Here is a 14,750-nt window from a genome sequence, read left to right on the forward strand (position 1 = left end):
TCCATGACTTTGCTTGTAATTGGAAGTAAGCAAATAAACCTGTAGACGTGAAGAGATGTTTTTTGCACCCGTTTGTGTAATGCAGTGATGTTGGTGACTAACAAGTAATTGGAAGGGGATATCGGGCAAATGGTAGGTTGAACTGAGCAGAAAGAGAAGAGACAAGAGTGGCTGAGTTGGATATAAGGACATGGGTGCTGATGCTGTCTGGGCCCACCTCACAATTGGAGACGAGGGTGGCCAGAAACCTCTCCACCTTCTCAGGAGAAAGAAACAGTGTCCATGAGTAGTTGGATCTGACTGAGCAGGACAGACATGTTTTGAGGTGTTCAATATGCAAGATTCAGAAGCAAACACAGAATTGAGACCTTCAGCCTTCTCATGATCCTGGGATTTGGAAGGGTTGAAGCAGTACATGGATGGTAAGAAATGGAGTTCTTGATATAAAGTGCAACTTTGCCAATATGATGGGGTTCAGGCCTGCCGAAACAGAGTGGACAATAGTCGAGGTCCATACAAATAGGGACGTGGGAGGAGGTGGAGTTAGCGAAGTGGGGGGACGTTGAGAGGTCATGAAGGAATGTGGAAAGGGTGGTCGAGGGGGAGAAGTGGCAGGAGGATGTGGTATGGGGAGGACATGGAATATGGGTGGGGAAGAACATTGTCTTGGAGGTTCTTTATTAGGATTTCGAGTGGTGTGAGGATGGGACGCAAACATGGATGCATAACGTTGAGGTGGGTACTGACTTGAGGTGAGTACTGACTTGAGGTGGGTGGGTATTAAACAGAATAAAAGGAAAAAAAGAGGAAGCAGTATACAAACGCCTTTCATGTTCTACAGATCCTCGCAACATTAAAAATTATCTGCACCAAGACTGCCTTTTTCCTTCTAAAACCTTAATTTTATCTACTTCTTATACATACTCCTTTAAGCTTCGTACTTGGGTTCGTTTAAGCTTTATGTCCTTGTACAAACTTGTTTGAAGCTTTGTTCAGCCAAAAAAGGACCCTGGATGCCACTGGTAAAAACCTTAGCAAGCAAGGCAATGTGTGGAGATAGAATTGAATTGAGAATTTTTCATCTCATCGCAATGCTTTGAGAATTTTAACTCACCTTGTTGTTATATCATTGCTTAATATTTCCTGTTAGTTTATACTAGTCGAGAGAAATGAGGTAAGAGCTTATTTTTCTTACTTCCTTCAATCGCCGCATCCTTGTACAGTAAGGAATGAGATACTTCAGAATATCACTATGTACAAGAATCCCACCAGCAGTGCAGACAAAAGCAGTACAAGACGTACTCGTAAGGTATGCTGCCAAACACGAGACAATCCAACAGGGTGAGTTGTTCAGCCAGTTCTAGAGAAGGTAGGGTCTCCAAGGACGCTGGGCTGGTATTAGAGCACTGGAGCAAAAACAACAGAAACGAGATAGCATTGTCCCAATGTAAAGCAACAAGGCCTCGAATGCTTTACAATTGCTTATTACGATCCATCATAACCCATCACGGAATAGCATCACCTGGAAGAGTTCAACATGAATGTGGATCTTATTCCTGTGTTCTCTTAAGGATGTGCAATGTAAACCCCCTTTAAAAGCATTCATGACCCTTGTGTGTTTGTGAAGCCAAAGTAATGAGTGTATAGCCAAACCAGGGAGATGACTCTGTCCAGTGTAAGATGCTCCTCGTGCTTTTCATCTTCAACAAGAGCCCTGAAGGAAGAAATGAACAATTTACAAGCTGTTTGATGAAATATTGATCCGAGTTTATTCAGAACGAGCAAGTACAACCTGTCACTTTACTGACAGGGGTATTAAGGGGGGGAGAAAGAGGGAGGGAGAGAGAAGGGAGGAGGGGAGAGAGGGAGGAGGGGAGAGAGAGAGAGAGAGAGGGGGGTGGGGGAGAGAGAGGATAGGGGAAATGAGGAGGGAGAGGGAGTTTGGGAGGAGGAATGCATGAGAGAGGGGACGGGAAAGTAGCATGAGGGGAAGGGTAGGGAAAGCAGCATGAGGAGAAGGGAAGGTTGTGTGAGGGGAAGGGAAGGGTCAGGTGGCATGAGGGGAAGGGTAGAGAAAGCATCATAAGGGGAAGGGGAGGTGGCATGAGGGGAAGGGAAGGTGGCATGAGGGGAAGGGAAGGTTGTGTGAGGGGCGGGAAGAGAAGTTGTTGAGCAAGGAGAGGGGCGATAAAACATGCCCAAACAGCAACATTTTCTTTTTAACCACCAGGTTCGATATAAAACCCAGTGGGAGCATTTAAAACCCACACAATCTACCTGCCAAATGCCTGCCTGCAAGCATGTGTACTCGCACATGCAGCAACCTTTGCACCCCTCCGGTCGGCTCACTCGGAATCTGATTCGTACATGCTACATGCTGAGGAAGCAGTTGTAAATTCAAAACTAACCCTGTCATCCCTTAACAGCCCCCTTAACAGAGGGGGAGCAGTGGCAGAGCGGGGTGAGGGGAGGGGAGGGAAAGAGAAGGAGAGTGTGAGAGAGAGGGTATAAGGTGGAAGAGAGAGGGAGGGAGGAGGGGAGAGGGGTCATAGAGAGCGAGAGTCGTGGAAGAGAAAGGGATAGGGGTAAGACAGAGAAAGAGGGGTGTGAGGGAATGTGATAGGGGTGGGCAAGAAGGGAGATGGGTGTGAGAGAGAGAGAGAGAGAGAGAGAGAGAGAGAGAGAGAGAGAGAGAGAGAGAGAGAGAGAGAGAGAGAGAGAGAGAGAGAGAGAGAGAGAGAGAGAGAGAGAGAGAGAGAGAGAGAGAGAGAGAGAGAGAGAGAGAGAGAGAGAGAGAGAGGAAGAGATTAGATGAAGAGGGGTGAGAAAGAGAGAGTTGAGGGGAGAAAGTGGGGAGGGGGCAGGAGGAGAGAGGGGAGGGGGAGAGTGCAGAGTGGGAGAAGGGAGTGGATTGGAGAGGGGGATATTCTAGCAGATTTGACATCCAGTTTAATGTCCATCCGAGAAATGGCACACACATTCATGCATCACCCTGCCTGTGAAACACCGGAATGACAGTTTATAATTGGATTGGGATGGATTTGAACCCAGGCTAGACAGCTTAGAGCAAGCGTGCATACCTCTTGTCTATACTGTCGTGATGTGCAATTCCTTGCTTTGCAACAAATTAAAACATTTTTACTCATTGTAATCATACAATTTATTTTGCCTTCCTAACTCCGGAAATGTCGCCATGGAGAACCATGCCACAGTATCGCCATCAAAGCTTGAAGAGTGCTCGCCAAGTATCTTTACCACTCAAGCAAGCGCTTCAATTAAACGGTTGAAGAAATTTTTAAAAACGAAACATTTAATTTTTTCGGCCAAAGGTACAGGTTAGAAATGAAACAAGATCGTGCAAAAAGGAAAAACATTGAAATAAAATTGCACATTTTCAGTGAGCCAGCCACTACCCGACGCACTGCACAACACCGTGTGGCCAAACGCAGGCAAGTGGCCACTGAATTTTGTTCATGTTGATCAATATACAGTATTCAGTGACAGGGTGAATATTGTAGAGTGCTCGCCAAGTGGCTAAATCAATCAAGCAAGCACTCCAATGAAACGGTTGATAACAAGTAGCTGGCTTAGCAAGCGATTGGCAATTGCCGATTGGTCATATGAACACCCTGCCTCCAGAAATGCCCGGAATGTCAGGCAATGTCCGAATCGGAGAAATGAACTCTTTTTTTTGCAGTCTGAACTCCTGCCGACGTCAATAAAGAAGTTTAAATCTTGAAATACGGCTTAGATTAAGAGATTCTCGAGGTTATGACGTGTGGAAAGGAAATAAAGCCTCGAAAGCTGGTGTTTCCGGGTGTTTAAAAGCATCACAATGTATCAGGCGATCCGTAAGTATGATGATCAGGCATTCAATGATATGCGTGAGGAAAGGGGGAAAAAAAACGTTATAGTGAAGAAATCGGTATGGCCTGTTCCAAATCAAGGCATTGTTGAGCAAGCCCCAAAAAATGTGAAGGGATAGTGCCAGGGGGTGCTAGGGAGAGAGTGTGTGTGACGAAGTCGGGGTGGTCTCCATCGGGCAGAGCGGTGTTAACCGGCGAATAAAGATTGCTCCGTGCACGTGAACGGAGCTACGTGTCCACGAGTCTTCCATTGAGAAAGACGAGGAATTTTACAAGGTGTCAGAAGTGGTGGGAGCAATCGTTCCGAGTTGCTTCAACTGTGGCTGCCAGAAAGAAAGGTGAGAAGCTTCTCCGGCCTAGTTCGGTCATGTTCGAGTGGACGCTTCACTCTGGGGGATGGGTTTTACCCCTCTCATGAATTGGGTGTAAAAGCCTTTTGTGATGAAAGTAAGTACCTGGAGTGGAGGTGTTTATCTTGATCACTTGACCTTCGAGTTTATGTGAATGATTATGGAGTCGCTTAAGCCACCGCAACAACTTTATTTGGAGGCCAGAAACCTATCACAGGCATGGAGGCTGTGGAAGGAAGAGCTGTTATTGTACCTTGATTTAGCCATGGCTGCTCAAGATGATAACATGAAGATCAATATGTTATTGTATCTGGTTGGCAGTAAAGGGCGGGAGTTGTATCAGACTATAAAGCCAAGCGTGAAAACGCTTGAGAATGTGTGAAAGACATTTGATACACATTGTAACCCACCCAAGAATGAGAGAGTGGATCACTACAGATTCTTTATAAGGAATCAAGAAGAGGGAGAATCCTTCAAGGCATACCTCACAGAGCTCAAGTTGCTGGCAATAAATTGCAACTTTGGGAATTTGCAAGACAGTCTGATTCGAACTTGAGTGATCTGCGGAATCAGGGAGTCAGCATTGAGAGAGAGGCTCCCCTGAGAAATTGACCTCACAATGGAGAAGTGCGTTCAGATTTGTCGCGCATCAGAGTTGTCAAAAACAGACTTGAGATCATTTATGGACAGGTGGTAAACACAGTGAAGCACGTGCCCACAAGGAGGAAAATAATGGCACACGGAAACCATCTTCATCAGATGATCAAGCTCGCTCGAAGTTACATAAGTGTCACTATTGTGGAACCACACATGAATTCATAAAAATGAAGTGCCCTGCATATCGACTCAAGTGCCACAAGTGTGGGAAGAAGAACCACTTCTCATCTCAATGCAGAGGGAGACCAGTCCACACTGTGGATCAAGCAGATGACAGCTCTAGTGAGATGTCGGAATATGAACAGATAAAGGTCATGACATTAGATTCAGAGAAAGTGGACCTGGAGCAAATTAACAGCCGAGGGAGTTGAAATACCCAAAGCAGATCTATGTTACAATGGAAGTAGAAGTAAGAGAGGTCTGCTTTCAGGTAGACAGCAGTACAACTTGCAATATTATTCCAAGGAAGTATGCCAGGAAGCTGTGGAATACTGACCAAGTTTTATCCATGTGCAATGGTACAACAGTAGTCTCTCAAAAAGAGACAACTGCTGGAGGAATTTGCAGATGTGTTCGAGGAGACTGGAAAGCTGGAAGGCAAATTCCATCTTATGCTGGATGAGAGTAAGAGGCCAGTAGTGCATCCACCAAGGCGTATTCCAATTGCTCTGAAAGGAAAACTGAAAGCAGAATTAGACAAGCTGAATGAGGCAGGGATAATAACCCCTGTAGACTTGCCGACCCCCTGGGTATCCGGCCTTGTGTGTGTGTGTGTGTGTGTGTGTGTGTGTGTGTGTGTGTGTGTGTGTGTGTGTGTGTGTGTGTGTGTGTGTGTGTGTGTGTGTGTGTGTGTGTGTGTGTGTGTGTGTGTGTGTGTGTGTGTGTGGAGAAATCCAATGGCAAATTAAGAGTTTATTTGGATTCAAGAGACCTTAATCAAGGACTTAAGAGATGTCACTGTCCAATGACTACAATTGAGGACATACTGGCAGAGCTGAATGAGGCAAAGGTGTTCAGAGTATTTGATGCCAAGAATGGTTTCTAGCACATTGAACTAGATGAGGAGAGGTCATACTTGACCACGTTCAACACCCCGTATGGTAGATATAGATGGCTAAGGATGCCATTTGGGCTCTCGACGGCCCCAGAAGAATTTCAGAGGAGACAAAACCAAGCACTAGACTAGAGGGTGTGCAGGGAGTGAGGTCAGTAGCAGATGATATTCTGGTGTTTAGGAAAGGAAAGACACAGGTAGAGGCAGAGAGAGACCATGACAGGAAGGAGAGACCATTGATGGAGAGATGTAGAGAGCGAGACCTGAAGCTGAACAAGGAAAAGATGAAATTCAAACTCAAGAAATAACCTTCATTGATCAAGTACTCACTTCAGAGGGTCTCAAACCAGACCCATAGAAGGTGAAAGTGGTGGTGCAAATGCCAAACCCAACTGATGTGCAAGGGGTACAGCGATGCATTGGGTTTGTCAACTATCTCAGCAAATTCCTTCCAGGCCTTAGTGACACGTGAGAGCCCCTACACAGACTGACACAGAAGGATGCACCTGGTGGTGGTCAGAAGTACATGAGAAAGTTATGCAGGAGATTAAGATGCTGATTACTGCTGAACCAGTGCTCAATTTCAATGACTCATCGAAGGAACTGACCCTGCAGGTGGATGCTTCTGACAATGGGCTTGGTGCTACACTGATCCAAGAAGGACATCCCATAACATCCACCAGCAGGGCTCTATCTGATGCAGAAACCAGGTATGCACAGGTGGAGAAGGATCTCCTTGCAGTTGTTATTGGTATGGAAAAGTTTCATCTGTACACATATGGGAGACAGGTGAAGGTGCAATCTGATCACAAACCACTGGAGATCATTGCAACAAAGCCTCTCCACAGAGCACCAAAGAAGCTGCAGAGAATGCACATGATGATACAATCATACAATGCTGAGATTCACTGTCAGCCAGGCAAAGACATGCAACTGGCTGATACGCTTTGTAGAGCCTACCTCAAGTACCCAAGAGTCGACAAGGAAAACGAGTTTGAGATGGTAAACATGGCAAAACATATCCCAATCTCTCAACCATTAACGAGGGAGATTGAAGATGATACCAGATGATGGTATCGTGCTACACCTCAAACTAATGACACAAACAGGATGGAAAGAGACAAAACATGAGGTTGAACAAGTCCTCAGACCATATCACCATGTGAGAGATGAACTGAGCACTCAGAGAGAACTGATCTTCAAGGGAAAACGAGTTGTCATTCCAAAGTCAAGAAGGAAGGACATGGTGGAACGAGTTCATTCATCTCATCTGGGAGTGAAGAGATGTGTAGGAAGAGCCAGAGAATGCATTTACTGGCCCAGAATGAATGCCGAGATTAAGGACTTTGTTCAGAGGTGCGAGACCTGCAGGTCTCGAGAGGGAGACCAGCCAAAGGAAACACTTCAATCCCATGACATTCCAGAGCGGCCATGTGCAAAAGTGGGAGCAGACCTTTTCCACTTGGAGGGAAAAATGTTCTTGGTAACAGTGGACTACTTCTCAAGTTTCTGGGAGATTGACTTCCCAGAATCTTACATACAGCATCATATTAATGAAGGAATCAATGAAAAAATATGTGAAGTACAAAGAAAGAGAATCAGCCAGTTCTGATTTGTCGGCTTTGAATGCCGGAATACTGACGCCATCGAGTCCAATGGCGGAGGCCAAAAATGTCAGGCAGAAAATTCTCCCTTCATGTGTTCTTGGAATCAGGCAGAGAATGTAATCTCAAGTTGTCTGGTTGTTACCTGATTAGTTATCACGGGAATAGTCAAGTGTCAATCAGTGTCATCCTATTCCGGTTCCAATGTAATTCGATCGGATAATGTCAGGTTGTATTTGATCACAGTGAATTTGGAGTCCGTGCCATTGGAATGGACACACAGGTTGCAAGCTATGGCTCTCAGGTGGGAGACCATATACAAACACACTACAATGACATAGAATATATATATATATATATATATATATATATATATATATATATATATATATATATATATATATATATATACAGTAGACTAGGCGTAAGTCGTCACCATCGGGACCGAGAAAAAAGTGACGACTTAGAAATGTGACAACTTACGCGTATGCAAACATTCATGATGACTGTGGGGTGAAGGATGAAGTCGCGCGTGGCCTGGACACATATGTGTGAGAGCCGGCTATTGTACCAAAAGGAAAACACAATCCTCGGGGCATAGGTGGGGAAAAGTTGGTGAGTTGGAAAGTGATCAAGCAAAGATGGAATTCATGAATCAGTTTATCAAAAGTAAAGATAATGAAGAACTCTGTAAGACAACTTGTATACCATCGGTGATGGTATGGTGACAAATTACATGACACACAGTCATCGTGGTGATGATTACCACTCAATGCCTATGTGTAAGTGAGTGCGGTAATGTACAAAACAAGCCAATATAAAACCATGATCGGACTTCAACACTAAGCTCGATCGATCCTTTACTGCTTCGCGAAGTAATCCGTCATGTTTGACTGCCTCAAACTCTTGGGCATCTGGTGCATGAGAAAGGATTCAAACCGGTCATTGTATTCCATGATGTTGGCTGGGCAATCCTCCACCGAAAGACAGTATCGGCCGAATATTTGGCCGAATCGGACGAAACCGAATATTTGGCTGAGCCGACATTTGCCGAAAACAGATGATGAGCACGTCAGACATCTTCAAAGGACACACATTTCACACATTTCACACTTCCCACCGGCCTCACGATCTTCTCCACTTGTCCAAATATCTTGCCCTTATTCTTCAAGATATCGTTCAATGTCTGCCGTTTGATGTCCAACTTCTCAGCTATATCTGTTTTCTTCATCAGTGGATTTGCCTCACAAAACTGGATAATGTTGTATTTTTCTTGGTAGGTTTTAGTTGCTAGCTTACACTTAGTCGCCATTGTCCTGCCTGCAGTGCGATCAACGTGTGTACGCAGTTATAAATAGCCTATCACTGACGGTGTACACCAATGAGCGAGCATCACGATTCCATGAAATCGGGCTTCTCGCGAGGCAGCAGTTCCATGTGACGAGTTAGGAGTGGTAATTTACTTGAGTTTCCATTACGTGGGAATGGACAACATCTGATGACTTAGACGAAGTGACGACTTAGAGATGACAACTTACAGAGGGATGACCCTTTATTCAAAGGGATTTAACATGAGATAAATTCGGGACTTTTTGACGCTGCCGACTTAGGCGAAGTGACGAGTTACACGCTGCCAACTTACAGCTAGTCTACTGTATATATATATATATATATATATATATATATATATATATATATATATATATATATATATATATATATATATATATATATATATATATATATATATACACACACACAAATATTTACATATTTCGAATTAAAATTTGTGTGCGTTTTATCTCTAATCCCACTTCTCGACTTCTTTCTCCCAAAATATGTCCAATCAGGTGGCAATATAATATTGTGCACATCGGGGTATCGTCCAATATTTACACCACATTGTTGTGTTGAATACAAATCTGAAGGTTCAAACATAAATGTAATCATGAATGACTTCAAAAAAAATTCACACTGGAAGAGATTTGACATTTATTAAGGTAAATGAAAATCCCACATGTCAGGAATGACATTTGTGATGAAGTTTGTCATTTGTGATCAGACATCAAATCCTTCCTCTTCTCCAATGGCTTGATTTCCAATAATCAATTTGGTTTCAGACCAGGTCACTCTACCCTGGATATGCTGCTTCTGCTCTCCCAACAATGGATGGAGGTCCTCAATGTCGGACATGAAATCAGAGCCATATCCCTAGACATATCATGTGCTTTCGATATGGTCTGGCACCCTGCCCTGCTCATCAAACTCTCTTCTTATGGTATCCAAGGCCATCTCCACTCATGGCTCACAGACTTCCTCTCCTGTCATAGCCAACATGTGGCCCTAAATGGAGTTCTTTCATCCCCTCTTCCTGTCCAGGCTGGAGTTCCTCAAGGTAGCGTTCTGGGCCCTGTTCTTTCTCTGGTTTTCATCAATGATCTCTCCGACTCTCTGGAAAATCCTCTATCTCTTTGCTGATGACTCCACCCTCTGTCGTACCATCTGTCATCCCTCAGATCAGCAAGCAGCAGCTTCTTCACTCACTGCAGATCAAGGGCCGCCAGCAAGCCCCTTCTGGTAAAACTACCAAAATCAATAATCACTGCTCACCTTCACTGTTTCATTCCTCTATTTTCCCGCCTTTGGAATAAACTCCCACACTCTCTTCAATCCCACTCTTCCCTCCAGGACTTCAAAACAGCTGTTCACCACCATCTCGTATCTTCCCCCATTCAAAACCTCGATGTTTTCTACCCCCGCTAATCAACCCCAAACCCACCTCCTTCAAACTCCCTGCTTTCCTTCCTGAAAGTCTCTCTCATGTAAGGACCTGAAAGTCCCTGTAGTGTCCATCTTGTTAACCCCGTGTCCCCCACCCCATCCCTCTCCCTTCCACAGATCTCCTCATATCTCTGTTCCCCACTGTATTTTCCTTCCCTTTCCTACCCCTCTTGTCTCCTGCTTCTCTTGTTGTACATTCTGTGTGTTAGCTCTCATACGAACCTCGACAGTGTATACAAAAATATAATAATAAAGTAACCAGAACCATCACCTGAGGATGTTATTGACTGCCTTCCTTTCTTGTCCCAAAATCTCAGGATCCTTCAAAACCTCCTCGAGGAATGAAATGACGGAAATCTTTAGTTGTTGGTTACGTTCAAAATCCTGTAGAAATGGGATATTTCATCAAGACGTCCCACCAATAAGTGGCATCAGTTAGCACAAATAGTATGAATAGTAAGCTGAACAAGATACATAATGTATACTTATACAAGGAAATACAGTGGAGTAAAAGATATACATTATGGAAACAGAATACTCCCAAAAGTTTAGGTTTCATTTTTTAAAATATATTTTCAGTTTATTTTTCATATTGATCTAAGGCTCATAGCTTTACATGAATTACACACGATACAAAGACATCAGGAGATATCACTGTACTTTAATGCAAAGTACAATGGCATTTGTAGACGCAAATGGACAAATACACATAGAACTACAAAGAGCAATAGAAGATTGCAGACCCTCACCAGGACTTGTTTTGTGTGGGGTTTGTGTAATTTTATAGTACCTATTTTACAGACGTACTCACATTCTCATTGCACCGTGCATATTTAATTTATAGATGTACTTGCAATGTAATTGTACATACTTTATGGAGGTACTTGGTTGGAAAAGAAAACGTGTCAAAATCGTGGTCTACGTTGGCACATTATGTGCAGGGAAACTAAACAAACAAACACAGATAGACAGACAAACCCAAATGGAATACCCTTTCCTCTGGCAAGGGTAACTAAGGGATTTGAACCTCATGTAATGCCAGTCATGACATTTGTAGATGAATAGAGTTATCCTTTTAGACACATGCCTTTTAGTTTAAAAAGAGTCTGATCGGATGTTCTGGGTGGAGCTATTTGGGTGGATGTTCTGGAAGGACCTATCTGCGAGGTTGTTCATTGCGAAGCTTTTCATGCTGCGATTGGTTTGAAGCAAAGTTCATAGCGCCCCGCAAAGCTTAAAGCTCAGAAAACCCCGCGAAGCTCACATCGTGCTGTGAAGCTAATCTTGCATTGCGAAGTGACATTATGTGGCGAGGTTCAGAATGAACGATGATGCCATCAGCGTGGAGAGGCCTGTCCTGCAAGCTAAGCTCTGTTCTGCGTACAATCACTTTCCGTTAAGACAAGAGGGCTAAAAGTGGTTAGTACATCTCTTTATGTAGCTAATTGAACTGTAGTAATGCTTGTTTTGTTCTATGTTCTCATGTAACTGCATTGCATGCCTTGTATCGGCGTCATTGAATGCTTTTGTATATTGTTTGGTTCATTTGATGTACAGTTTCACAGAGTCTAATCCTTTGGGAGCCGAGTGGGAGTTTTATTCTTTGGGAGCTGATTGAGAGTGTTATCCTTTGGGAAAATTTCTGAACTTTAGATCACCAATAAACAGCCGAAGGCTTCTGTATGAACACAACTCCTCGTTTGTTTCTACGTCCAACATCCTTCGAACAGGCGACACTACGACTACGAAAACCCAAATGGCAGATAAGCGTTTGCTGTCACTATACCTGAGATCTGGTCATCCAGAGCCATCACTTCACAATGGAACACTAAACAGGCCAACCCATTTTGTTTTCCCAAGCAACAAATAAAATACGATAAACTGAATGGCAAAAGAAAAACTGTGCTATTCGTTAAGCTAATCATTCTTGTGTAATATCTATTTAATTTCCTCAGATCTTTTACTCGGCATGGCAAACCCTCCAGCAGCTCATCCATGAATTGCTGCAGAATTGAGTCCAAACGTCTTGCAAACATTGATGAGGTTCGTCGAAGTATTATTTTAAAAAAAAACTTTTTTTTTTCCACACAACAACTGTATCTACAAAACAAGAAAAAGAGCAATCAGATTGCAGACCCTTGCCAGGACTTGTTTTGTGTGTTGTATTTTGCATGGTGTTTGTGTACTGGTGTGTTATGTAATTAATTGAATTATTATTATTCAATTGAATTCAGAATGGCCGAGGCAAAAATGCTACAGTTAGAACTATAGTATATGAAAGTTGTACTCTCATATACTATAGTTGGTAACAGGTCCTACTACAGTAGTCTGCAGATAATTACAACAGGAAAGGAATTTTTGCTTGGGTGGCATGAAAATAAATTCAATTCAAATCAAATGGAAGACCAAACAGGTACAGTCCTGCATTGGCGTCATCAGAAGGTGCCCAAACAAACAAAATGCAAAGATGAAGTCATCAGGAGGAACCTGGATAGGATTCGTGTTTCAGCTGCTACTCCTCTAACCCTCAAACCCATTCAGGCGCAGCCAAATGAGCCACATAAAAAAAAAAAACAAACACACAAACAAAAACACCAAGAACCCAGATCAAAAAAAAATAATTCTGGCTGCCAGGCCATGCGAGTGGTTAGGTTGAGATTTAAAATATGTATTCCCCATCACGACCAGATCATAAATGTGAAGTTTCACATTGATTGATGAAGCTGTTCAAGAGAAATAGTTTTTAAATTTTTTGTTTGTTAAATCCAATATGGCTGCCAAACCATGTGACCTATGACATCATAAGTGTGAACCTTTTGTTTTTCATGGAAAGGTGGTCATACATGTAAAGTTTCACCTCGATCTGTTCAGCCATTTCTGAGAAGAAGATTTACGAAGTTAAAAAAACCCCCAAAAAAACAAATGGCTGCAGAACCACATGACAAATGACGTCAACAAATTTATCTCTCGATGACCCTCAAGATTTTTCATACTGATCAGATGTAGCGTTCTACATATGCAATTATGAGTTCAGAATGAAGGCACCTATGACATCATACAAAAATCAGCCTTATCCCCATGTGGAGTACTTGCCGTGTGCCAAGTTTCAATTTTTTTTCCATGGTGCGGTTTTGGAGATACAGAGGTCCAAAGTTTTCCCATTTTTTCCAACATGGCTGCCAAATCACATGACCTATGATGTCATAATTATCAGTAAAACATTCTACATGAGTAGTCACTCCTTTGTTGAAAATTTTGTGTCAATCCAACAAGCCGTTGCAGAGGAAAACCATACTCACGTTCTGTGCGGACAAACAAACAAACGGACACAGATTCAATACCCTCTCCTCCGGCGAGGGCAACAATGCTCTCGATAACTTTTACAAATAGGAGTGGGGGTGGGGTGGGGGGAGAGGGTACTGGACCTGCGAGTGTTTGAAAACCCAGTGACGAAGAACATTGAGCACACGGTTTGTGGCTGCTCGGCGGATCACAAACTCTTTGTCATGGACTTGATGGTCTGCATATTGAAGAAGAGCAAAACCCACATGACCATGACACAACCAGAGTGTTTCGACTTAAAGATACACCTTTTTACCTTTGTCTACACATGTCTATTCGGCTGTAGTAGTTACAGTTTAGTGCGCAATTCTGTACAAGGAACTATGCTAGGTTTACCTCCACTGTTCCGTGTAAGTAGCCACAAGGGTTATACTATACTGTATCGCCTTTAGGTATCTCATCATTATAGCATGTTGGTGTCATTTGAGCTAAGCAAATTGTAGTCATCCCATAAAGGGCCCCTCCAATGACGAAGCAGTTACTGTGACTATGATGGACAAATAGGAAGCTCTTGATCCATCAGCATAGCATCAACAACCAAAGCTGGAATGTGATGTGTTTACTGTATGTTGTGGTACATGATTAATGTCATTCTGAATAGAAAACTGTATGAAATGATGTGGTGCTGAGATGTCATAACTGAGGTACCTGAAATGCAGGTGGGCAACACTGAAGGTTTATACTGTTGTCATGGTGGTGTTGTGAGGAACATAAAAGTGCCAAAATAAAGCGATTTCTCCTGTTGTGGATGTCTTTACCTGGTGGTGATCGTGTGGCTGTAAGTGGAACAACAGCTGGAAAGATCCAGCGCAGAAAATCCTCATTCTGCTGTCCCTCAGGTTGATGGAGGGTTTGTCCTCCCAGTGCTGAGATTAACGATGGGGGTGGTGGTGTGGGACGCCAAGCAGTGGAAATGTGACGCAGTGGTCCACCCAACAATGGTGATGAAGACCCGACATTCGACCAATGAAGCTGAGACTGTTCTGAGCATTAAAAGGTAAGATAAATTGGTCATTGACATGAGGACATGTTTTCATCATTTCTCATTAACATTTTGTTTTTTAATCACAAAGCTGTAACTGTTTGTTTATCATAA

General features: G+C 43.2%; 1 protein-coding gene and 1 long non-coding RNA gene across 7 annotated transcripts in view; one reads left to right on the forward strand and one right to left on the reverse strand.

Annotated features, from left to right (window-relative positions):
- LOC147016932 (uncharacterized) overlaps positions 1-14,750 on the forward strand; it is a 92,853-nt gene that overhangs the window by 69,672 nt on the left and 8,431 nt on the right. The window contains exons 2-3 of one of the 2 annotated variants that reach the window (XR_015049258.1): positions 12,268-12,355; positions 14,494-14,651. This is a non-coding gene — a long non-coding RNA (uncharacterized LOC147016932). The remainder of the gene's footprint in view (positions 1-12,267; positions 12,356-14,493; positions 14,652-14,750) is intronic. The other variant, XR_015049259.1, reaches the window with a different exon arrangement.
- LOC147016933 (ras-specific guanine nucleotide-releasing factor 2-like) overlaps positions 1-14,750 on the reverse strand; it is a 140,577-nt gene that overhangs the window by 21,848 nt on the left and 103,979 nt on the right. For all 5 annotated transcript variants that reach the window (XM_085846198.1, XM_085846196.1, XM_085846199.1 and 2 more), the window contains 5 exons: positions 14,413-14,637; positions 13,738-13,832; positions 10,584-10,696; positions 1,654-1,714; positions 1,303-1,406 (listed from right to left, as the gene is read on the reverse strand). In XM_085846198.1, coding sequence (XP_085702324.1) covers positions 1,303-1,406; positions 1,654-1,714; positions 10,584-10,696; positions 13,738-13,832; positions 14,413-14,637 — 598 coding nt within the window. The remainder of the gene's footprint in view (positions 1-1,302; positions 1,407-1,653; positions 1,715-10,583; positions 10,697-13,737; positions 13,833-14,412; positions 14,638-14,750) is intronic.

This window comes from Eptatretus burgeri, chromosome 11 (genome assembly GCF_056783735.1).
Source record: "Eptatretus burgeri isolate ZD-2024b chromosome 11, Ebu_testis_v1, whole genome shotgun sequence".
NCBI classification, from domain to species: Eukaryota; Metazoa; Chordata; class Myxini; order Myxiniformes; family Myxinidae; genus Eptatretus; species Eptatretus burgeri.